Below are 26,240 nucleotides of genomic sequence, written 5' to 3'. Positions count from 1 at the left end.
TCTATGCTTTCCCATAAAGTCTTCATGGAGAGTACGAATAATTGGCCTCGAGATTCTCCTCCTTCTCATCTCCCTCTGCTCACCTGCGTTCATTGTTCCTTCATGGGTTTTTTATTCCTGACTTTTCATTTCAGTAGCCTTCAGCCATGGTTAAGAGATCTTAAAATCCCTCTGACATCAAAAAACTTGCGGGGGGGGGGGGGGGGGGGGGGCGGGGGGTTGCAGTACATATACCCCAATGTGTGTGTGTGTGTGTGTGTGCGTGTGTGCAAAGATGTGTTTTCAGACCTGTGTGCAGCTGCGGCACACTTTGTGCTGAATTAGCAAATACAGCACCCGTGTGTGGTGCTTGCTGTGACAAAACGTTACAGCTAAACTCATGAAAGCACTTTCTTGCGAGCACGAGGGGGGAATGACTCAAGGGAGCGGCAAGCTGACTCAGTCTCATCTGGAACGCTCCAGCTGGGTCCCCAGGAGGGAACTCTTTCCTCCACAAAGCTTCCTTCATAGCTCTACAGGCTACAGAGAATTGTTTGGCCCCTTGAGTGGCATCACACTGCTGGCCCTGGGGAGCACACTGGCAGCGTGATTAGTGTGTCAGTTTTCTACAAACTAAAGAAATGAAACATGACAGCAAAACAATCGTGTCCTGTCAGCCATATTCCTGTTTGGACTACAGTTTTATTTATAAAAGAAATAAAATGTGATGAGTGACATGCTAATTCCCCTCCCTGCGTTTTGAATCAGTACAAATACCCGTAGCCCGTATCATGAGCTGCTGGTTTATTAGCATGCAAATTAGCATTTGACACAGTTCACAGTTAACAAAACATCTCTGTTCCCAGAATAAACATATAACACACAATAAACATAAAAGTGAGGGTGGGGGAATACCAAGGTTGAGGGAAGTTTCCAGCTAATCCAGCTTCGTGCAAAAGATGTTCTTGTTTCTGCTGTGGAAACACTGCGATGTGTGTCCGCTATGTGTCTGCTAACCTGCGAGGGGGCTAACAAAGGGAATATTCTTTTGCCTGGTATTAGGTGGAACAAAAAAACCTCATGTGGTTGTTTTGGCTGCAGAGGACGTTTTTTTCTTCGTAGGAACAAAGTCAATGGTGGGAAAATGAAACCCACCGTGCTCTGATGTCTGTGAGTCACATGGTCTGAAGCAGAGGGCCAACAGAGCGAGAGCCGAGCAGAGACGCCACATGGTTTCACCTCCCCTTGCGTCACCTCGGCCACAAACTGAAGGAGGAAAGAGGGGGAAAAAAAACGCAAAGTCACAAAAAGTCAAATCTGACCCATATTTTGACAAACATGCCACCCAGTATGCTAACATTCCAGGCAGCTGCACATTACGTGTCACTCCTCAGAAAACGCTGATGTATATTTATGAGTCAGTCATAGATGATGTCCTAATTACGTGGAACGAGTCTGTCTTTGTTGGTGGTGTATGAAATAACGAGAATGTCTCTCATTATAAAGTGTCAGTCTATAAAGTCTGATCACAGTCATTATCCTTTCCATCTGGCTGGCCCTTGACTGAGCAGACATGACACTCGGGAGCGCACACAGACATGTAAATATAGATTTTGTCGCATCAATCCTGGGAAAATAGTCCCTACAAAAAACAAGAGGCTACAAATAAAGCCTTAATCCGCAAAGGCAAGAGAGAGAAACGAAACATCTGGAGCGCCAGATGCTTCCACGTGGCCCAAAAAGAAGCACACCCTGAGCAGGAGAGATATAGCGTTAGCCATGCCAGCTAACATAAGTAGCATGATATAATCACGTGTGTCATGAATAAAATCAGTAAAGGAATATAGTGCCAAGAATATTTGGCACATCCCAAGTCATTATTACCGAGAGGTCGTGCACCTCTGTAGTCCACAGAGGTTTGCTAACATATGAGAGGAAGCACTGTTCTTTTGGTTCGTACCCACCCCGACAGTCGCTGAACCAGTCAGCTGCGGAGAAATGCTGGCGGAAAAGCACATTGAAATGCCTCCCACGCTAACTAGCATAAACACCCCCCCCTAACCTGGGCTTGACCTCAGCATGTGCGAACGCCATGAGACTCTGCAGTGTTTACACGTACAGCGAGGTCCTCAAGGGACACGGGTCAGCGGGCCCGGCCTGTGTACACACACCTGTCCGGTCTACCTGCATAAATGACCCCGCTTCCCTCCCCCCCAGGGGGCACATGACTGGACTGCCGGATGGCCGTGGACGTGATGTGAATACTGTCGACCCGTCCCGACCGGCGCAGCAGCTGGGAAAGAGAGGATGGTGGAGGAAGTGCGCGCCAGTGACGCTGGCGTCTGAAAGAGCGGCGCGGGATGAACAGGCTGGAAATAACTCAGCTGGACAGGTGGAGGGTCAAATAAAGTCTTCATTGGCTGCGTTCAGGCGTGGTGCAGCTGCAGCCACTATTACACAATACAAAGGTGCATAATGCATGTCCGGAGAACGCAAACTGGAGGGAGAAGCACCTCATTGCTTTTATTTTCTGTGGATTTTTTTGTCTACCTGGGTAAAGAACATTAGACCTCTAAGATGGACATGCAATGGGTAACCGAGGCTGTGAGTGACGCGCCTGAACTCCAGCCAACACGACAGCCCTGCAACACCTGGAATATGGCTCCTACCATAAGTTCCCACTGGGCATTAATGTATGTCGACAGTCCGGTTCATCCCACCGCTTGAAGGAGCATCTGACTGAAGTAATGCATGCCGGCTCCTCGCTGTCTGGGCTCCGTTTGTAGGGAAACCAAAGGGAAAAAGATGCTAACTGCACAGCTTTTATCCAAAAAAAAAAAAAAAAGCCGCCGACATATGAAAATGCAGCGACTACGCTGTGTATTGGATGTCTCTGATCAGCCTTTTTGTTCTTGGCTTAAGCTCGAGCGCGGCGCAGCGCTGACGCTGTCATATCTTCCAGTGGAGGTAATTTGTGTTTAGTGCTGGGCAATTTTGTTGTCGCGCATCTCATCATCGGCGCCGCTTACGGATGCAACGAGCAGGCCCCAACACCCGCCCATTTAGAGGAACGCACTCTGACAGAGTTAAATGAGACGCGTCCCCTCTGTGGCTCGACAAGGGAGCCGCTTATTAGCCAACCAGACATGGATGATTAAACAACGGTGAATCAGTAGCCCGCTGCCTCAGCGACTCTGCTTATACAGGACAGCTCGCCATAAATGTGTCAATGACTGGAGGGTTCGCTGCCTTCGCAGCTGTCTAGGCTGTGGTGAGAAGACTGATGGACAGATGGTGCTGTGTAGTGCAGAGAGGCTCTGCTCCCTATTTACCCCTCTGCAGCTCACACACACACACACACACGAGCAAGTGTGTTTGAAGTCCGCACTCTGAAGACAAACCTCTTGATCCGTCTGAGAGGTCACAGCGGATGATTCCTTCGGAGACTGTGCTCCCTCCCTCTCCTCCTCTCTCCAGAGCCCAAGTTGACTGGAACGTAACCGTTAGACGCGAGCTTCCCGTCGACGTTAGCTAATGTTACTTGGGCGAGCCGCTGGAAGAGACGCAAACACGCTGTCACGCAGCCGGAGCATGAAGTCTGACACGGCGAGACAAGTTAATGCGGGGCCGACACATGGGAAAAAGATGTTTGTAGACCACGCGTGTCAACGCCATGTGATCTTTGAACTGTCAGCCAAGATCAGTAGAAGATCAGTGTTCTTGTTAGGACTGACACGCGGTTGCACAGGCATCAGCTGTAGCGCACGTAGACGTGAATTGTGCCAATAGGCCACTTGGGTCTTCCCTTCATGTAGGTGTTATCTGAAGATCAAAACTGAACAATATGTGATTATCTCTCATATGAGTGCACGTTGAATCCCGACTCAGTGGCAGAGGGAATTAAATGAAAACAGCCCGAGGCGTCCACCAACACGCCTGATGTCTGCTGACTGGAAGCGATGGAAACCGTCCTGTATGGCAGAGAGCAGGGCAAGCCCTCACTCGTCCTCACTAGTCCTACATTCTGGGCAGTGTTCAGTGCATTTCTTTGAGTAGTTGTGGGCCAGCACAGTTCCAGACTCATGAGGAAACGTTAAAAGCGCAGCCTCGATTCTGCCTGCGTGGTCGGTTTTGACAACTCCGCTGACACGTTTTGATGTGCGAAAAGAAACATGATCTGAATTGACGCGCGCGGCGCCAGTGGTACCGCTTTGCCCCCCAGCACTTGCCTCCTTCAGTCACTCAAAGGTGACTGAATGCCTTCTTCTGTCTTTAATTCATGTTTCTGCTTTAGACGCAGCCGCAGCGCCACTCACATCGAAGTGCAATGGGTCAAGTAGGTGACGCACCTCGCCGCGGGCCCACCGCGAGAGGGCAGAGAACCAAACGGATCCTCCTGACCCTACAGCCAAACACCGCACGTTCAGCCTGCAACAGGTAGAGAAAGAGCATAAAAGACAAGCAGCTACGCATGTTTTATTCCCCGGATTTGGGAATTAAGTTGGCGGGATCTGTGCAATAGTTGCGTCACCTTTGCTCTGGATAAACCTTAAAAAAAAAACCTTTGCACAGACAGGATACAAAAACCAGCACTCTTGAGTCATGAGGAAAGCAGATGTGCCTTTAAGCCCCCCTCACCCCTTCTTTTGTGACCTAGGTTAAAGAAGTTTGATTTGTGGGTGCAGAGGTTTTTTCAGATCTCCTGAAGGATGTGCACAAAGCAGTGACCCAGTAGGGTCCCCTTCCAGGAGACAGGAGGGGGTGGAGTGGGAGGGGGCTGCGGCTGTAATTCCACAGCAACAAGCCAGACCATAATGTTTGGTAATAATCCAGAGGGGGAAGACCCCTTCCAGGAGCTACACCGACCCAGTAAAGAAATAAAGCAGCGCGATTGTTGGTTCAAGAAACGGACTTGAAATCGTAACGTCTCAAATAATTCGAATTAAAAGTCCCGATAACACCGTCGGCTCCTGCAAGTGTCAGCGGTTGTGACTGCAGTGATATACAGGTGAACCGATGGCTGCAGCCTGTAGCAGCGCTCCCCTCTGCCCTGCAGCGTCAAACATTGAAACCAGCTGCAGAAACAACAAATAAACAAATAAATAAATAAAGAGAAAAGTTCGGCTTCCGCGCTCCCGCTGCAGCAATGACTCCCCCACACGCCAGCAAAGTCCACAAAGAGCCCTACCTTCTGCTGATGGTAAATCCACTAATTTAGGACCACATTAATCCGTAAAGAAACGCGCAGTGGGGGTTCCAAGGGACCAGGAATCCGACGTCGCGTTGGAAACGCACCGCGATTATAATCCAACGTGGAGGGTTTTTTTTCCTCCTCTCCTCTTTTATTTCTTTGGGGCTTCTTCCAGAATGGACAAGGAGAGAAGAGAAAAGTTGCAGCGGGACTGTCTGTGTCTAACTTTTCCCCTCCCCTGCTTTCCTTCTCCCCTCCCTTCTCCTGACTTTCTTCCACTCTCTTCCTGTTTCTTCTCCTCCCTCCCAAACGTGGAATGGCACCGTTTCACCGTTTTGTCCAGGCGGGCTGCAGAAAGCGCCTGGGGCATCCTTCTAATCTCTCTTCTCACCCTTGCCCCCCCAACACACACGCACCCTCACCCTCTGCTGGAAGGGGGTGTGGAGGACTCTGAGAACCATATTATGACAAGAAATGGAGGTAATGGCAACCAGGCTGGATTGTTATTGAGAAGAATTCAGTCTATTAAAATTAATGAACGTGGTCTCTGTCACACTTGCCGGGTGAGTGATGGCTGAGACCACCGCCTCCATATTGTTTTACCACTGGATTTTATTTAATCTAATCCATAAAGTGGCCCTTGGCCGTAGCCCCCCACCGTTCCGAAGCGCTGGGTTTAAGAGACACATAAATTTGGCCTTTATTGTCAGTAAGTAAATAGTTTAGGAGGCGCATAAAGAACTATTTGGATCTCCTTCTCTCTCATCACACCGACGATTCTTCCCTTTCTGGATCCTCGTCACGGTCCACTCTGGTCTGGCTATTTCCCATCACCTGTCACCTCAGGCAGAGGATAAACAGGAAAGAATGCAAGAGGATTTGTTAGGAAGCTGGGGGGGGGGGGTTGTTTGTTTTTTGAAGGGGAGAACAGCACATGATGGGAAGGACTTTTCCCTCATGGTCACACACGCATGCATTTTTGTGTGTGGGTCTGTGTGTCAAAGACGAAGCACTGACAAAAAAGATCCAATTATTTTGAAGGGTCATTGGTACAGATTCTGAAAAGATGCTGTTTCCGAGTCCTGGTGAGAGCCACATTCAGAGAACACCGTATTCATCTCCTTTGGTTCCTCAGAGCTCAGGGCTGTGTGGTGGGCAGCAGCATTTGACTGCTGTTTCAAGATTGATCTAAATCAGTGATCTATTCATATTCTTACCTGGTGGAACTAAATTGAGATCAGGAGGACCTTCATGGTGGTCTGAAACGTTTCAGGGTTTATTCAAGGCCTGGATTTTCCACTGAGTTACAGGCTCAGTGGAGCTTTTTTTTTGCCCACACCTGGTTTGTATTTAGCTCAGGATACGCCGATCTTGGAATGAAGTGGGTTTTTGAAGTCTTAGTGCTCTCGTGGTCCTGTAATTAAAGACAAGCAGCTCTGTGTGATCAGGAAAGAGCTTTTTGTTGTCCTGAGAGGGTTGCACCTGTTGTGAAGCCCTCTAGGGGGTCCTCCAGGACCGACAGACATCAGTGGCAGGGAAAGAAGGAAGGAGGAGGAGGAGAATAGAGCACAGATCTCTCCTGCATCCTATCAACCACTATCTCCTCCACTCTGAGTGGAGCTGGACTCCTCTTGTCTCGCCCTCCCCAAATCTCCTCTCTACCAAGCACGCTGCTCTTTCTCTCCCCCAGTAACTGTGTGAGGAGTGGGGAGAGGATGGATCCTGGCAGCATCTTTATTGGTTCTGTTTTTTTTTCTTCCACGCCATGCTCTCCTGCTCCCCTAAGAGGATGAGGGATGGAGGAGCATCGGAGCTCTGAAAGGGGGGAGTGGACCAAGACAGAAGGGGGGTAACCCGCTCTCCTTTCTTTGCATTTACCTCTGAGGTGAAATCGGCAAACTCTCACGCGTGCGCGCTGAGAATGTGACGCGCACGCTGGCGAAGAGAGAACACGGTCAGAGCAGACAGAACTCTGGATTCTATTTCAAGCATGAGTGCCGATAGAAATCAGTCAATCAATGAGGAAAGAGAGAGGCACTTATAGAGGGGCAGCAGCACCAATCACAGTCCACCACACACGGCTGATTTAGCATGCAGGTCCTCTGTTTGGAGAGGTATTAACAGCCTCCATAAACTGGTGCGTACCAGTAAATCGACTTAATGCCCAACACCGGCTCTTGCTGACCGATAATATTACTGAGCGTCGGCCGCAGCGTGAGTTCGAACGTGTGCCAGCGTGGGGTACCTCAGTCCGCTGCTCTGGATTATTGCCTCAATAGGCTGTGGAATGAAGTCCCACCATTGCAGAGAAAGCAGGAATTGACAGGAAGCGGCAGCCTCCGTCCCCCCCGATTCATTTGGTTTTGATGCGAAAAAACCACAAAGAGGAAACAGAGGACTGGAAATTCTGGTGAAAAAAGAGAAGAATTTGTTCATCCCTCACAATGACTACAAGCATGTGGAACCTCCTTGGACAAATGCACTCAGAATGGCAGCGTTTTAATTTTCCGAGCCCTGCTCAGTGTTTCCATCCAAAATGGGGGGGTGGGGGGCTGGAATATGCTGACACAGGCTAATGAGAGAGAAGGGAAGAGGAGAAGTACAAAGAGACAAATAAGGAGAGGGAGAAGAAAAGTTGTGTAGAGCTGCAGAGGATGGACAAGAGCTGCCGCAGTAATTTTCCACTCTGGTCTGGAAGCAACTCTTGTTCTCCTCTCACTCGTGTGGCTCACATAACCAACAGTTAGGAGAGTTTCCCACTTCCAAGGCAGAAATTTTCTGAGTAGACTTAATATGTGGTGCATTAGATGGAACACAGAGAACTTTTGTTGTTGGAATGATTGCCTTCAGGGTTGCGCTGCTTCTCCCCATGTGCACCGTGTGCATCTCTATTTTGTGTTTCTCTGCAAAAGGGCGCATATGTATGTCCATGGATGTATGTTTTATCCCTGTCTAACCAAGGAACTGCTGCCTATCAGGATCTATCCAACCATCAGGCCACAGAATTTAAGTTTTATGATTTTACGCTAAGTGGCTCATTTGTGTTTCCACTCCAAGAAGAATAAAAGCAACACTCGGCTCAACAATATGATTTAATTTCAAATATGGACAATGGTTTGTAGGCGTTTTGAGAAATTTCAGTTCACAAATTTGCAGATACCTGGCTAATGAGATGTTGTGGAAATTGTTTCTGTGTGTGTGTGTGTGTGTGTCCAAAAACTGATCCACAATGAGCCACTACAGAAACAGACATGCACAGGCAAAGTCAGACAATGATCCAGCAAACTACAGCAGCATTTGGCGGTTCCGCCTTGAGATGAAGATGTTGCTGCGGGATTTGGCCAAAAATGATTGGAGGCACGATGACTTTGGATGGACTTTTGAACTCAGGATAAGCCATCACATGAATAAAAGAGATACACTTAAAACAAGGATGTCATTAGGATTGATTCTCTGAAAGGCAATTATGTAGAAGGTGATGGACCAAGTGGGAGACACTGCAATATCCAAATGCATTACTGAAGATGAATGTTGGCCGTGTTGTTTTTGGCCTGCGAGGCAAAAGAACATTAATTAGCAAGTAAACAAGGGAATGTGAATTGGTCAGCTGATTAGATATTTCGATCAAACTTCCATTTCCCCTTTGGCGTCCCGTCATACAGCATCCAAGGAAAAGTTGGGACACAATGTAAACAGATTTGTTATTCTGGCGATCATTAATACATATTTTGAGGGGCAATAAGAGTTCCCTGAGGAACCAGTGCTGGAAGCTTATCAATTCAAAATCTAAGGGAGGTCTAAATTTCTTCTCTAAATTTTACCTTTTAGCATCACCGAAGACTCGAAAATCTACTTTCCCGAGTGTGCTATACAGTGTTCAAACACTCGCCTGCTATAATAACGTCATGCAGACGCAGGTAAAGGCTTTGGCATGCAAGAGCGCACCCTGACTTGGACAAGGAGAAGAAAAACTGCTCAACAATGAAGAGGAGTTTTACGAGCTTATACATAAACAGGAATCAGAGGCAGCTGCGTGTCCTCTGGCAGCTTCGTTGCTAATTAGAGGAAGTCATAAAAAAACATAACACTGCCAGGGTCTCAATCAATCTGTATTAACATACTCTAGTAGCGGACGTGGAGACTGGGACCACATCCTAAACTTCCATAAAGTTGTATTTGACACGTCAGAGTACGTGAGTAAGGCTTTATTTAAACCTTTATTTAGGTTCGAGTTTAAGACTGGTTAAATCCGCATGTACAGATGTTAAAATAAACAGTGGAGATAGAAATTATCCCAAAGTCAGAGGCTTTTATGCTAATTGGACTGTCCACCAGGTAAATGCAGCACAACAGGGCTTTGGGATACTTCTGACAGCCTGCGGTGGCAGGTTTAATGAATGCCTTGGCTCATTAACATATAGCTCTGGTGGTAGCCCCGCGCTGTCCCTGCAAGGCTTGTTATCTCAACAGCAACCTGCAACATCCATAGCTAATTGGCCTCAGCAAGATATAAAGCTTCTATCTCTTCCAGAGATCATTAACAGGTTTTTTTTGGGGGGGGCTTGCGAGCATCAGCAGGTCTGCTGATCGAAGGCGTCAGATGTTCCTGGTTTCACCTATTTCTGCCAGCCTAATGATAAATGTTGCAGAAGGGGAAAACTCTGAGGATGGAAAGTGATGAGGACACAAACACGGGGGGTATAGTCGTCTTGTATCAGCACATGCTGTTCAACGTGTCTCAACTTTTTCGTGTTGCAACATTTTTAATGTTTAGAAAATCGAAATGCTCTTTGGGTCTTCATTAGGAAAGGTGCCCAACACTTTTGATGAGAGACTGATGTCCACATCACAACAGAACAGGGTTTGAAAGTGATTTGGAAGACTCTGCACTGTCATTTATTTCATTAAAAAAAGAACACCGAACAAAAACTGAAGTTCTTCTACAAATTGGTTGCTATGTCTATAAAAGTAGAAGCAGTGAGAGGCCGGTCGAGAGGGAAGCTAAGACTGCCTGTGCCTGAGGCTTTTAGCGGTGGATTTATTTAATGTTGCGAACAAGACATTGCGAACAGGAACACAAGCCTACGCTAACCACCACTCACACACTTACAGGCCTTGCAAAAAATACCAGTTGTGTCGGGGAAACTCATCTCTTTTCAGTAAAGTTTCTCTGATCACTTTCATTAGAATTATTGCAATGGGAAACGTTGGCTTGGTCCTAATGAAGATATTAGCTTTTGGCTTGTTTTGCAGTCAAATTTCTACTAACAACAATATAAAGGAAGTCAAGCACCGTCAGCCAACACTGAGAGGTTTTAAAAAGTTGGAATTGAATACTTTACAACTTTATATACCACTTGAAAAATGTTTGGTTTGGCGGCGGTTGCGATATGTTTACATTTTTTTCCCAAGATTCATTTTCTTAAAACACTCACCCGGCATTCTTTTTGCTTTTGACCGAGCTGGCCTGCTTCTTCTTCTGATGTTTTGTGGCGAGTTGATAAAACAAATTGTGGTACCAAGAGTGCACCTGCTGAACTCAACGATTCATCATTGCCACCTTCACAATGTTTTGTGTCTAATCTCAGGAAGAACATTTGTAGAGCTGTTCAGGATGGGGTTACACCTCGATGACCTTCAGCTGCACCCTAAGGTGCTGATGCAAAAGCACATTCACGACTAGTGTTTTTGATCACATGACATGATCAGCACAACTCCTCCTTCCTGCCCTTTCTCCTCTTCTCTCTCCTCCTTTACCCAACTATCAGCATGAGCCTGGTCCTGTTCAAGGTTTCTTTCTTTTAAAAAAAGAGCTTTTCTTGCCAGTGATGCTTTGTTTGTTGGCCTTGATGCTCATGTGCCCTGAAACAATTTTGCTGAAAGATGCAATAAAAAATAGTTTTTTTCTAGGACTTCACTTAACGTACGATGATTTCTCTAGGAGAAAATCAGAGGTCTGATTATTTAAAGAAGCCGCAGCAGCTGCACGGCTTGTAAAGAAATTAGAATATAGGTAGTTTCTTCTCTAAAAACATCCCTGGTGTCATTCCAAACCTTCAACATTAACTATTTCCCCCCTCTGTGTGAAAAACGTTCCATTACTTCTTCATTCTTCTTAAATATGCTAAACACTGTAGAATTTGTGTTAAGTGTTTCTGCCCTTCATTACAGCCCAGACAGGAACCAGCAGTGGGAGATGGTCCATTTCATTAGCAACTGTCAGTGTGGAGTCACGCACACACCCCATCTCACTTTTACATGCATCACTGGTCCTTGCAATTACTCCAGATTAACTAGAACCTGTGGTGGAGGGGTGCCAGCATCGTCCCCACCCTCTCAAGCAGTAAGGTCGACAGGTGATATTTACGGTTTGAAGTCTTTGCCGATGAACAGGAGCCTGTATCTTCCTGTCATCTCCGGCCTACTTGTGCAGATTCTCCCAGGATGGAGCAATTCTCCTACGCTGAGCCCCGTCCCTCACCTTGTCCTGGTAATTAAAAGTCTCCGGGGGGGCTCTTCGTCGACCTCTTCACCTTTACAAAGAAGATATGCCACTGCTATCACTGCCTGAAATCAATGATGTGTGAGATGGCGAGAGAGAGCCGATGGAGGGAGACAGACAGAGAAAGTGAGATATAGAACAAGACTGTTCCACATCAACTCCTAAGCTGATCGATTCCTTTCTAACAGGGCCTAGTAGTATCGATCGTGGTGTAAGTAGCTGCCGTGCTGTGGCTTACACCGATGCCCACACAGCACTGCTGCAATGCTCGGCTGATACACAATGTATTATTCCTAAGGAGTCACGCTGGCTTTGGATTTTAAGACGTTTCATCGATGGAGGCGCCTTGAATCTCACCTTTCCAAAAATTTACTCAGTCATTTTCCATGTGGCACGGCGGGGGGGGTCCCAGCGTCGCCGTGGCCAATTGTCTCTACATGGGATCACCCGCTTAAGCTGGTTTATTTTCACGAAGGACTCTTCAACATGCTTCTGAAAGCATAAATTCTCTGAGCCAAACACTTGAGAGATTGAGAGATTCTCAAGAAAAGGGAAAGAGAAGAGAGGGATGAGATGAGAAAAACAGGGCATCAGAGAAGATGGAGTGACAGATGAGTGGGGAGGGAGGTGAGGATAAATAGAATACGGGTCAGGCCTCGGAAGATTACTGCATGAAGGTGGTCTGGGCAGCACGGCTAATTATCCATGACATCACTGAATAAGCTGTTCCGCTTGATACATTTTATTAAAATAGTAAGAGGCTACACGCCCTAATTCATTATTCACGGACTTGAATGGATAGTTCACAGCAGAACGCAGAGAAACGCCGCGCTGACTTCAGATGTGAGCACCAGGAAATGTGGATTTTGAGGTAAAATAATGGATGAAACCATATGCTCAGCAGTCCCTTGGCTCAACCTGTTCCATCCAAGGAGAGGAAATGACATCGGGGAGGCACCGACGTGCAGTTTACTGGTGCAATCTCAAGGCAGCTTTCGCTGTATTTGTCCGACCACAGAGTCAATCCAGCTTTACAAATAACTATAAATGTTGAGCACGAGGCGGTCTCCTGAGCCAGGCCTAGCAGGAATCGGGGAAGAGGGTTTTGTTCAGCACAAGGCATTGACTCAGACCTCCAGCTGAGCGAGTTGTGATTCTAATCCATTCATTTGTTCCCTTCCGTCCCTGTGAGGCGCTTGCCAAACAGACTAATCTACCCACATATGCCAACGTATGCTCCGGTGCTCGATTTTCACAAGCAGAAGAGCATCAGCTCATTGCAAATTACTTCCAACTTGTAACAGAAAAAGCTATTCGCGCCACACGCTGACACAAAATAACGCGCTGGCGTGCCAGGTCTCCATGCACCTGTCAAAAATCCAACACTTGTAAAGGTACATACAGGGCACGGGCACACACATGAGGTGGAATCCCTCTGCAGGGGCCGGCGCTGGGAGCAGCTGTTTTCCTGCATCTCCGGGTTTGCCGGCGTAAATTAGAGAAAAGGCTGCTCTGCCTCCCTTAAATGTTTCATGATGTTTACCAGGCTGTTTGTTCGGAGAGGAGATCAAGGGCGAGACACTCCCACTCGCACCCGCCAACGGGGAAAGGGAGGGGGGGCGTAGGGAAGATGGGAACAGAGGAGGGGGTTGAGTCTCATTGCTGGTGGATTAAAAAACTAGATAGATAGATAGATAGATAGATAGATAGATAGATAGATAGATAGATCGATAGATAGATAGATAGATAGATAGATAGATAGATAGATAGATAGATAGATAGATAGATAGATAGATAGAACCTCTTGGGAGAGGAAAACCAAGCTTCTGGCAGATTTGATCATTTTGCAATGATCAAAACTCTTACATGCAAAACTGACTTGACTTGGCATAAAAGGAACAGACGCACACTAACACATGCAAACCTTGTAACGTGCAGCTGGAAAACCTGTCACTACTTCCTTTAAAGTTGCCAAAATTAGATCAACTTTTTTCCAGGCATTTTTTTTGGAGACTGCAGGGTCCCCCCCCCCCCCCCCCCCCATGACAGGGAAGGAGGGTCCCATTCATGTTTGGGTTTTAGTGTATTTTCAGGCAGTTTCTCAAAGTTCATTTATTGACTTGATTCTGTTTCGACAGTGTGGACAGAATATTAATTCTTGGATTTTGGCAAAAAACTACAATTGGTTTAAATGCATGTTGTTTGTCCGAGTGCCGATCCACAGAGACCCTAAAGCATGAGTTTATAATAGTGAAAAACAGAACAAAGAATACACAAAATGCATCCACCACTTACAAAACACTGAGTTTAGAACAGTGCTGTGTACTGAACAGTTTCACTTTATGTTAATAAAAATACACCCTGAAGACACATTTGAGGTCACGAACACGTTCTGCATTGTAGAAAGTGGTGGTGGACTCATCCTATGCTGAGCTGATGCAAGTGAAATTAAAAATTGTAACCATGGGGATTGGACTGGAATTTTCCATCTACCACTGGAATGAATTTCATTTCTCATGTTAATTTCAGCCTTCCAAAATATTTTTTTCGCCCATTGGCAGAAACTGATGTGAGATGTGGTCAAAACAGGAAAAAAATCACACACACACACGCACACACCCACTTATATATATATATATATATATATATATATATATATGACATCACTGAATGTTATATATACTGTATATGCTAGCTGCTCAACATATCAACCGCTTGTTGTCGATGTTTATGTTAACTTTGCTGTTGTTTTACTTGGTAAAAGTGAAAAAAATATTGAGATTTTTTTCCCCAATTCTACTGTCAGGCCAGGTTTCTTCTCATTAGAGGCCCCCTCCCTTTCACTGTTTTCCCATTGATTCTGTAAAATCACCTGGGATCAGCCTATAGTGGATTTTAAAGTCGCTTTTAGGTGTGGTGAGTAACACCAGAAAGAATACTAAAGTCCCTCAGTAGAGCTCGGCTGCTATAATAGGACTGCTGATTTATTTATTTCAAAAAGAAGACAGAATATTATGTCCATTCCACAAGAACCACCAATATTTTTGATGCCTGCCACTTGGGGGCGACATATTAACATTCTTCCATCTATTATTGGCAATGCAAATGCAGCCCCGCTGTGTGCGCAGCAGCCTGGGCCACAGTCTCTCCTTTGCTGCATCATCCCCCTGGGCTCCCACTTTCTATTCACTCCCTCCATCCCTCCTTTTCATCCCCCTTTTTCCTCCCTGCCCTACTGCAACGCGGCGCTCCTTAAATCAGCTGCAGTAAAACAGATGCTGGACTGAAATGTCATCAGTGTATCTCACACTGCCAGAACATTAACCTGTTTGCCCCCCGATTTCCCCCAATGAGGAGGGGACTGGTTTGAAATGGTGGGAGGGGGGGTTAGATGGGGTTGGATCACAGGAGACAGGAGCAGTAGGGATGCAGGGTGAGTCAGGGGATTAGATGGCAGAGGTGTGAACTGCCATTTATTAAGAGCTTTCATGGGTTACAGAGAGCAGGCAGATATACAATGGCATGCAGGGATGGGGGTAGGGGGGCAGCAAGAGCAATAAAGCAAAGAGCGACAGAACTGGCTGAAGAGAGTGACAGAAATGAGAATAAAGAAGTGGGCACAGGGGCAGGTAAATATAAAGGGATCATGTGGTGATGCCGGCTAAAGTAACCATCGATCTGAAAAGAAAGTGAAATAACACAGAGCAGAGAGAGCAGAGTAGTGACGTTGTACGTGTCAGCGGGGCAGATTCAGCTGATAATAGGCTGATAAAGCCAACGCCTGCTTTTTCTGCCCGTTATAAATCTTTCATTGTTACGCTCATATCCTCCACCCCCCCACCCCCACCCCCCACCCTTTTCTTCATTTCCACTCATACGGCCATCGCATCGCCTTCAGCCGAACAATACAGCCGCCGCTAGAAGCGGGCCGGTGATGTGTTTTAAAATGAGCTCAGCACAGGGGGGCATCGGGGAAAACAAGCGCGCAAAGCTACATCTTTCTGACAGCGACGGGGAAGCCTACTGCTGCTGCCCAGCGTTTATAGTTAATCTGATTGAATCGAGAAGTGAAGACCTTGGGAATTCTTTCTGATTCCTTTTGAGAGGGAAAGAGACAAAAATGGGATCTTCGACTTTGAGCTGCTGGAATAGCATTCAATAACACCCGATTCCAGGATGGTTCAAGTGGTGGGGACTAGTGCGGTCGTCTTGTAGGAGGATCCTTCACAGTCCTGTTGCCCTGGTGACCTGTACAGAGTGTCCTCCTGCCAACCTCCAGTGTCCCCTGGGAAATCCCGGATTAGAAATAAGTAGCGGTTATCAGCTCTGTATCAGCTCTCTACCTTTGTCCCCATCGCATGAAACTCCTCCTTCCTACACTCCTCCTCCCTCCCTCTCTCCTCATTTCCTTGGTCTCCTTCTCGGGCCCATCTCTTCCGTGTTTCAGCATCTCCTCTCTCGCTTGACGCGACAATAAATCACGGCAGTCGAGGTTCTTGTTTGCATTGGGGGATAATTATATGTACCGTATGTAAGCTCTCAGGCCATGATGAATTAGCTGCCCTAAATAGGCCACTCCTGACTGACACAGATGGTGGCACCAGCACCAATTGCACAGCACCACCTGCAAACACACACAGAGAGGTAAATATGTAGGAGATAAAAGGCAAATGAGGAAAACACTGCTGAACCAGGTGGAGTGTGTTATTTTTGGTTATTCTGCTGAATATCTGTTGAACGTGAAAGGATATGAAGGAAACCCATTGAAATGATGAAAAAATAGTTAATAACTATGGTTAAAATGACTGCAATGACCAGTAAAATATTCCACTCACATTTGATAGCAATTTACGCTAGTACAAACATGCAAGTGATATCTGGAGGAAGTGGACGAGCTGACTGGGATACAGCCATCATTGTTGGTGATGTCAAGGCTTTTCCTTTAAATATATAGAGCTTTAAATATCAGCAATGAGGGGGATTATCTAGAACTGAGGCCTGTTTGACGACCTAATTGAAGAACAACCCTCAGTGTTGTATATCATATTCATTTCACTGAAATAGATAAGATAAGGCACATCTGGAGACCCTGTCAGGCTGTGGAAAAGAAGTGGAAAACATGTTTCAGAACATAATCATTCAATTCAGCCTTTTAAGGGGAGAACATGTATGAAGACGGTTGGCTAGATGCAAAGAGCAATACAGTGGGACCTCTACTTACGAAATTAATTGGTTCCAGAAGTTGTTTCGTAACCTGAAAATGACGTAAGTAGAGACGTGTTTTCTATGTAAATGGCCTAATCCGTTCCAAGCCCCCAAAAATACGGACATAATTTTTTTTAATAAAATAAAAAAAAATGCATCAAAACATGTAACAAATACACGTTACAATTAGATTACCGCACAATAAATGTAGGAATTCAGTGCAAGGCTTCTCCAGGAACAAAATGAACTTTATTACAGGTTAATCTTACATTAGCCGTCATTACTAGCAACCAACATTAACACTTGTGGTAACACCGCCATCTAATGGACAAACATACGAACACCAACTATAAATCCCGAAGACGACGAAGAAGACGCTGGGATACAAACAAACTTGTACTTATTGACGTCCCTCCTAGCCAATGGGATTACAGGAAGATGCTAGGCGATAGCCAGTGGCAGAGCAGCTACAAGCAAGTTTCTGTTCGCTAAACTTCGCGAGCTGCGAGTAGCAGCGGTAGCGTATTTTTGCCTTTCATATTCTGAAATTTCTTTCGTAACAAGAGGAAATATTTTCCCGTTGAGATGTTTCGTAACCTGAAAATTTCGCATGTGGAGACGTTCATAAATAGAGGTCCCACTGTATATACATTAAGAGACCTGCGAAGGCTTGGAAAATGCAGAGCGTCAAATATACAAAAGATGTGCTTTTACAACCGTTTGAAGTCTCCTCAATACTTTTCCTGCATGCAGATTAATCGATAAATGGAGCTCATCTAAGAGGCTTTTAGAAGAATTTAATGCCCAGCAATATAGGGTGCATTTGTTGCCTTTTAAAAGCAGAGACTTGAGTGAATTAGTATCTTTGGCTTCTCGCAGGGAGAGACTGCAGACTTCCCCTAATGGGATTTTAAAAAAGATGGAAGCGAGTTGAGGTGGAACGTCTCATGTTGCCCGGGTGCACTTCCTGCCAGCCATTGTTGTCCCTCGGTTGACAGGTGACATCCCAAACGGCGTGACAGAGCATCCTGTCGTTCCATGGCGGCGGGAGCGGAAATATTGCAGGCGGATGGAGGGAGGTGAAATTAGCAGGGAGGAAGGAGCGACTGAAAGTGGGGGCAGAGAATGAGGCAAGTGGAGAAAATGCATTTATCTTCTGGCACAGGAGTAATTTCATCCCCACACCCACCTCTCCCCCACCTTCATCCATGCATAATGCTTTTCTTCGTCACTGGCGAAGGCGTCTGTCAACACCATATGAGGGAGAGACAGGAAGTAAAGTGGAAGGACAAGAGCGACACAAAATCCTACAGATGGTAACATCCCATGTGAGCCAGTACACAGAAACACACATTCTCAGATTTCTATCTTTGTGAGGACTTTCTTAGACTGAATCCAACTCACAAATCGTAACCTTATCCAAATTCTTACCTAAACCCCATTATAACCTCAACCTCAAATCATGTGTCAACCCTCAAACAGTCCTTTGTAGTTGTGGAACCAGGGCAGAGAAATGGACATCAAACACAATCATCGACCCATTTGGCTATAGAACGTGGATTTTGGTATTGGGAATGTTGTAACTGTGAGGACGCGCACACCTCCATGAAATAGATCACTGCTGTATTCATGGCTCTTCCTACGGTCACCATGACAATATGACAAGTGGCAGATTTTTATTTCTCCCAGGGAGCTGCACATCTACAGGCATCACACAATTTGTCAGAGACACAAGCGCATGCACACATACACACACACGCACACACACACTGAACATGACACTGAGGTCAGGATAATGGATTTGTCTGCGTGGTTATGTTGCAGTACGTGTGGGCAGCGCGTGTTAAATGTGTTTCATCTTACCTTCATGATGGATGTCTCCTTGGCTGTGGCACTGCCGTCCCTCACCGTCTCACCTCCCTCTGTCCCCTCATCCACCTCCTCCCCAGCTCTCCCTCCTCGTCTCCCAGGCTCAGGCCTCATCTCTCAGCAGCAGCGGGCACACACACAGCTGGTCCGTGTCACGCGCCGCCGCTCGCCGCCGCTCAGTGATGGCGATGGTGGCCAAGAGAGCATCTGCACACACACACGGAACCCATCACACACTCCCAGAGAGTTCCCAGACACTCAGCATTCACCATTCCCCACATTACCATACCTCCTGTACCCCGATGGGGGGGTTATGTGGTGAATGTGCGTCACCCCGGAGCAACCATCCAAGTGCTTTGGAACAGTTCCCGCTGTGATGACACTGGCACGATTCCATTTCCATCAAGCCAGAAAAATACCGCGGGATGAAAGGTTTAAGCCTGAACTCACACTTGCTGGATTAAAGCCTAAACTGCCAATTGTGTGACAACAGCGCCAATTGCAAGGACCCGGTAAACAAATCAATCTTAGTTACAAGCGTCAGGGACCCATTTATTTGAACTGGGGGATGATCGCCTCTGAACACTCCAGTCACACGATGAGCGTGCGATTTGGAGACTTGTGCAGCTTTTAAATGTGAACATTTCTCGCATCCAGAATAAATTGCGTCATCAATCTGAAGTCATTTTGAAAATCCTGCAGGTTTCAGGCAGCCCGCTCGCTGTGTTCCTTCTTCCCAGGTTAGCGGGTATCGGAGGGCAGGAAACGCGTAGTGGTTCATTTTAGCTGTATTTCTGTGGTTCCTTTTCATCAGACTTTAAAGAGTATCAGCCGGCCTCACCTTAGCTTCTCGGGGTATTATGTGTGGAAAATGTGTGTGTGTGTGTGTGTGTGTGTGTGGGGGGGGGGTCACTTAGGATTGTATTTATCAGAATCCGCTGTTGCACATGCCCTTGTGAACTATCCTGATAGTTCCAACACTTATTTATGATTACATTCATTTAATGAGGTAAAAAAAAAAATCCAAGTCAAACATACACAGAAGCTTGTTTGATCCACACACCGTTAAAAGAAGAGAGATGAGGATGGATGACCAGGAAATCACGAAGCACCACTTCAGATGACACCTGCTCTATCAGCCTGCCGAAGTGTTACATAAGCTGCAGCCTGGACTCTGGCTCATCTCTCATAATGTTGGGCACTATATTCGTATGAGGTCAAGGTCATCAGCAAGAGGGATGATAGGCGTTGGTAGCGTGGCTGTTGTGGAAAACAGTTCAGTTAAAGTACCTCAGGGGCCACTCACAGTCCAGTTCAGATATTTTTCTTCTGCATGTTCTCCAACCATAATCACCACATATAAAGTTCTGTAAGGTGCTGGAGAGTCCAGTTATCCACAGCAGCAACAACATCAGTGGCTCATTTTGCATACAAATAAGGCAGTTATTACAAACATCCATATGGCGCTCTCTTTTTTTGGTGGTGGTGGTGGTGGGGGGGGGGTTGTTGTAGGACAAGCACACACTTGTACACATAGATCAGAGTCATTGTCCATCCTAATTAGATTCCCAGCCGGTACAAAAGGCGGTTCATCAAAACTATTTGGCTTTTCACTGGTTCCACTTCATTTTAAGCAGGCAGCCGGTACGTTCAGGTCAGGTTTTTCACTCGCGCAGTCTCACATTTGGCACAACAGTCACGCACGGCTGCTCCTAGTTTTAATCAATACAGCATAACAGGCTGCATCAAGGCCTGCATGGACAGTTATATGTTCGTATACCATCCACCTGCTTCATCAATCTTGCTAAAATAGCAAATAAAATCAATAGAAGTCATGTGAAGAAAGCTTGAACTCATTTTGCTAATATAGAAAATCCGTTTAAAGGCTGTAGTAACAGTCAGTGCAGAGCCTGGCTGTTCATCTTCCCCTTGTTGCTGAATGACCTGATGTAGAAGTGATCATCAAAGAGCTCGAGCACGAGGAGTTAAGTGAATCATGCCGCCATTTCGTCTCCATGTCTATCAGCGTTTAAGTTCAAAGGATGAAGACAGTTTGAAAAAAGAAAAATGCTGGAAGCGTTGATAGAAATACTGAGATATTTGTGTGACATAAAAGGCAATTTTAATATTCCAAGATATGTAGGATTTTCATCCAAAGAAAGGAAACTCACCAAAAAAACCCGCTAATCAGGGGCGTCACGCTTATCAGCTTGACAGCTCAGGTTGGTTTTTAACTGTGGAGGCTGCAAGGTCTGGATTCAGAAGGCAGAACCAAGGCAACTGGTTAAACTGGGGAGATGGGGCTGTCAGCGGGAGACAGACTGGTGGTACATTGGCTTTGGCAGGCTGAGATCACAGGCGATGAGGTGCACTACAGAACGAGATGTCCTGGAGAACCTGGAGCTGATTGGTGTCCACACACTTGAATCCTATTATCCATAGTGAAAAGGTCTGCATCTAAATCTAAAGCTAAAACTAAATGCAAGGTGGTGCAAATAAAGGAAGAAACAATAGAAAATTAAAATTCCCTCTGTGAAGACTGAGAAAGGCTGGAGTCCAACAGGAAGTGACAAATAGATTCCACCTTTGACAGTTCCTCTCCTCTTCTGACAAAATCTTCACAAGGAATAATTATTCAGCACAACCCGGACTGGAGAATAACCCCCCCGAACGATTAACTCCTCCTGGACCTTTAACACAGAGCTTTTGTTTTATGTGCAGATGATGAATCATTGACCAACTTCTCCAGAGCCCAGAGCCCTTTGCTTCCGTATGTGGAAATGGAAATGCATGCACATATCTTCCTGCTCTGGTTGCCTCCCTGGCTGCACTGTCCCGTGCATCCATAATTCCCATTGAAGTGCAAAGTCTTTAACGCCAACGCTGCGGCAGGCGAGTCACCCGTGTCAGTGGTCACGTTCGTGGCGGCTGGTTTCACACCAGCTCCCGGAGAGTCAGAAGGAAAAGTTTGGAGTTTTCCGCATTCGAGTTGGGGAGAGATGTCGGGCTCGGAGCTACAGTGCTTTGGACCAAACCTGTGGGAGGTTTTGTTGATGAAAAATAAAGTAGGAGATGTCAAAAGAGGTTGGAAAGTTATTGTTTTTATGTCGTTTTTACACTTGATCCTTGGAGGAAACCTGTTCTGATAGTAATAAAAAAGGATTTGTTCTTTTGCGCTATTACTTGTAAGAAATAAGTCATTTCAGACAATTTAAGCTCAAAATGACATCATCAATATGACTGTACTGCTGTGGAAAATTATGGCTCTTTCATTTTCTTCTTCATTAAAAATAATAGATAAAAAATCTATTCAGCGCGTGTGTATGTTCTTGTAAACGCTGCTTATCAAGTACTAAAATCCATTTGGCTCGTCCTCACAACTACCAAGGACCATTTGAAGGTTACAACTTGGTTTTAGGGTTGAGGTTAGCCTTTAAATTTAGTTAAGGTGAGGTCAGGGTTTAATATTTTGTTGGGAGGGGTCAGGTAAGGGGAAGTAGCTTGTTAATGGTTTCTGTGAAATCTGTGAAAACCATCACAAAGAAAGCAGCACAAGGACGCCTGTCTATAGTTCAATGAATCTGAGCATATTTTTCTCAAACTAAAATGTTGAATTAAGTTTTGCCAGCAAAGCTTTTCACTGATAAACTGAATCAGAATGAATATTTGAAGGCGTAAATCTTCCACACTGGGAAAAGCAGCAGTTACCATTGTAATGTTGGGACAAATATTTGTCCTATCATGTCCGAAGATTGCATTTTTAATCATGCCACAAAATAAAAGTTCCACATCTCTTTGCTAATGTAGGCTGAACCCCTCTGCTGAGTTGGCTTCACACTCTGCTCACGTCCTCCGTCCTTGTCCTTCCCGGCGCTGAAGAAAAAAACAATTGAGGTATCTTTCACTGGAAAGACGTTATTGTGAAAACAAAAACTCGACTCAGGCTTTTCTATTTCCTGCTGTCCAAGCCGACTCGCTCCGTGGCGCTGTGATGACTACAAGCCAATGACGGCGACCCTCCTCCCTCTGATCTCGGCCCACTCAAACGAAAAGTTCTTAGGCAGGAACCATCACATTCCACGCACGGGACACAAATGAACTCAGCGGTGGACTGATTTTCTTCCTCTCTTCTTGTCTGCATTCTCCCAGACTTTCTGTTTTCTAATTGTCCTTCATGGTATTCCCCTCTATCTTTTTGTTTATCCCTTTATTCCCAGGTGCTCTTAGCTTCTTTATTACACCCCCTCTCCTCCCCTCCACCTCCATCCTTTCTCTCTGGGTGCAGGGTGATGTATGGTCCCCGTCAACACTGGGATCAATGGGACGCCAGTTGCTTTAATTTAGCTCCGGAGCCCGGCAGATCCAGATCCGGAGCATCATGGAAGAGCGATGGCACTGGCCTTTGTCCCCCTCCGTCTACACCCTGTCCTCCTCCCACCCAATTGCTCCCCTGTGCTGGATTGATCAACACTTTTCTCCTGTTGGTCTCCATCTGGAGACCGAGGAGAGGAGGAGAGCTCACCTTCTGGTGGACTGAGGAAGTTCTGCACCGTTACCATGCCTCAGAATCTTATCGGGCATCTCGTGCCCCTCTACCGCAAGGTTCATGTGCAGGTCAGCTGAACCCATTCTGATCCGCCTCAGGATTGATCCCAATCAGCCCGACAGACGGATCAACAATGTGGGATGGTCTGAAAGCCTGGATCTCCCTCTTCTGACAGCTCCCCTTCTCCTTCTGTCTCACATCACTTGTCCCCTTTTTCATCACTTCCTCTCCATCATCTCTTCCTGCGTTCCTCGGTGGCGGCCAGAGGAGCCAGGACAAAGAAGAGCTCTGGAGGAGAAGAAGGTTATGAGTCCATCACAAAGGCTCAGTTCAGAGGTGAGCTGCTGGATTACGTGTGCAACTGGTGTTTAACTGATGAGCATCACAAACACAGAAACCTGAAGGGTTTTGAGTTCAAATTACTTTTGCTGATAAAGAGTAGAGAAATAATGATGCAAACAAGACTTTTTCTTCATAAATATGCCATAAGTTTGTTATGTTACCAACATGTAACTTTGGGAACAAAAGCTAACGTTAATGTTGTTATCAGTTGCAGGTATAAGAAACAAAACCTCTGGAACATCTAAACCACTGCAATTCACACAAAGTTTTAGTTTCTCAGAGAAAAGTGCATGTGATTTGGCCAAAGTGCTAAATTTGCACTTCAAACAGTAATTTTTGCCTCTGAAAAGGGTAACGAGCAGTTTTGAGAAATGAGCCCAGCAATGCTTATCGCAGCATTGTGATCTGCACTAACTGTACCAAAAACAAGACCAAAGAGCGTCCAACTTTAGATTACTGAGCTAACGTGTGGACCTTTCATCAGATTTTGCTCCCTCGTCTTTGGATAGACTTGGCAAAAGGGTCGTACAGGCTAACAAAAAAACAAGTACAAAAAACAGGAGAAAGGAGACAATGGCAGGAAAAACTAATCAAAGAAGCTTTATAGGTTAAGAATTAAAGAAAAGTTTGTGCTCTTCTTAAGTGTTCCTAGAGGTTACAGGAGGATCACGGTCCCGCTCAAGGTTTCTTCCTTTTAAACAGGATTTTTTTCCTGCCACTCTTGCTTGTTTGGGGGGAGGTCAAACTGTTAAGCAATCTTGAGACAATCTTGACCGTAACAGAGGCTGTATAAACAAAGATGATTTGAATTGACAGATTTCCTAAATTCCTAAATAAGTGTCCCTTCAAAACTCTGGAAAATATGAGTCTAGTTCATCATGAGACATGATGAGGAAAAAAAATATAGACCTGACAACAAAAGAAGGTGACAGGTGCCATCAGGTGGAAATTAACGTGCTGGAACACGACATGAGTGAAAAGAAGAATGGGGGAAATTGATGGTAGGGGAAAAGCTCAGAGGTGACGCCGGCATGGCGTCGGAGAGCACCTGTGCAGCTCCCTGGTCTGTGGCACACTCCATTTAACACTACAGCACTGTGAATTTGTCAAAGGGAGTGGGGCAGAAGCGCCGCTAACTGTTATTTCAAGCTGTCAGCTTGGATCTGCGTCACGCGGCGCCTCGTAGGGCCCCTCCGTCGACGACAAGAATAGCGGCGTGTAGGTGGCGCACACGACTCGCAGAGGATGAAATGCAGAGAGGAAGACTCTCACAGCTGTTGCACAGCAGAAGCTAATGATTATTCCAATCCAAACTGAACAATTAAAGGGGAGGAAAGGACGAGGTCACGCGAGAGTGTTCCGGTTTATGGAATAATACGATTGTTTTGTTTGAGGTCTTGACAGGGAGGCCAAATATTTCAAAGGAATAATGTAGTAAAGCCAAGCACGACAGATGTTCACGCGAAAGCAAAACTGAGTTTGATCCCTTAGGATTTATGATCTGCAGATTTTCATTTGTTCTTTGCAGCGAATTTCTGATCCGACTGAATCCACACTCATTTTTGTCTGCTGAAAAGATGCTTTGGATGAAGGCTCTGGCATTTTCTTGTCAAGTGCTTCATCATCTCCTCTCTAAGCTGGCGGTCCTGTTCTATCAGCAATGAGCACTTGACGAATGTCCAATTTCAGCTATTTGAAATAGCTTTTTTAAAATTAGATCTGTCAATGGAAATTTCCCAGAACCAATGTGTTCATGAGCTTTAGATGCTGCGTGGGACTCATCTCAGCTTTGTGCTAATGTGTTAGTTTCACGATGAGAGCAAGTCAACATGTTGATGTTTATCTGTTGTTCAACATATGTGATGTGATGAAAGATAACTTCAGTCATAGCACAAATAGCAGGATTGAAAGGATACCTGGGGGCGCCATGCATTGGTTAACCCAGCTGGAGTTTAGAATCTGGGTTTGATTCCATGCTGTCTCTTACTCAGGGCTAATATATGTGTGTGGGGTACGAGTGCCCCCACGGGCTGTGGTAAGAGGCAAAGGAACAAATGGGAGCAAACTAGACCCCATCGACTGTTACAGACATACCTGAATATCACCTCTGCTGTTACCCTGGAGATGGAATCATCCAGATATGCACATTCACTTACATGTTCAGCCAGAAAGAGAAGGAAAATGAAGAGGTTTTGGGCAGCGTGGCGCAAGGTGAATGCTCCCTCTACTGTCAGACAGGAAGTAGGGAACAGGAAATGAATTAGCAGGTCATTAGCTCACTCTGGGTGTCTGGCTCTTTCTTCATCAACAGTCAGAAATATATTCATACATTTGCTAATGGCTGAGCAGCATGTACACACCATTTAGCATTAAATGACTTGATCAGCAGACACAAACTTCACAAAGGTGGCAAATGGGAAGCATTTCGCTTTACATGTTTTGCCCATTAGAGCCCCAAAAGAGCTGCGAGTGCTTTTGAAGGAACATTGGTGTCTGGGGAGAAGGAAAAGTGGAAAAAGATGGAGAAACGGCGGGTGCCAGAAAGCGGTCAGATGCACACAGACGTACAGTTTCACACATATTTACCTTTAGGGTAGTCAGAAATG

The 26,240-nt window shown here is 45.9% G+C and overlaps 1 protein-coding gene across 2 annotated transcripts in view; it reads right to left on the bottom strand.

The window, feature by feature from the left end:
• col16a1 (collagen, type XVI, alpha 1) overlaps positions 1-5,444 on the bottom strand; it is a 42,864-nt gene extending 37,420 nt beyond the window's left edge. For both annotated transcript variants that reach the window (XM_011609065.2, XM_011609066.2), the window contains exons 1-2: positions 5,168-5,444; positions 1,135-1,245 (exon numbers count right to left, since the gene is read on the bottom strand). In XM_011609065.2, coding sequence (XP_011607367.2) covers positions 1,135-1,210 — 76 coding nt within the window. In that variant the 5' untranslated portion in view covers positions 1,211-1,245; positions 5,168-5,444. The remainder of the gene's footprint in view (positions 1-1,134; positions 1,246-5,167) is intronic.
• Positions 5,445-26,240: the final 20,796 nt, after the last annotated feature.

This window comes from Takifugu rubripes, chromosome 12, assembly GCF_901000725.2.
Source record: "Takifugu rubripes chromosome 12, fTakRub1.2, whole genome shotgun sequence".
NCBI classification, from domain to species: domain Eukaryota; kingdom Metazoa; phylum Chordata; class Actinopteri; order Tetraodontiformes; family Tetraodontidae; genus Takifugu; species Takifugu rubripes.
Note: the sequence above shows the minus strand (reverse complement) of the source record. Positions and strands in the feature narration are given on the sequence as shown.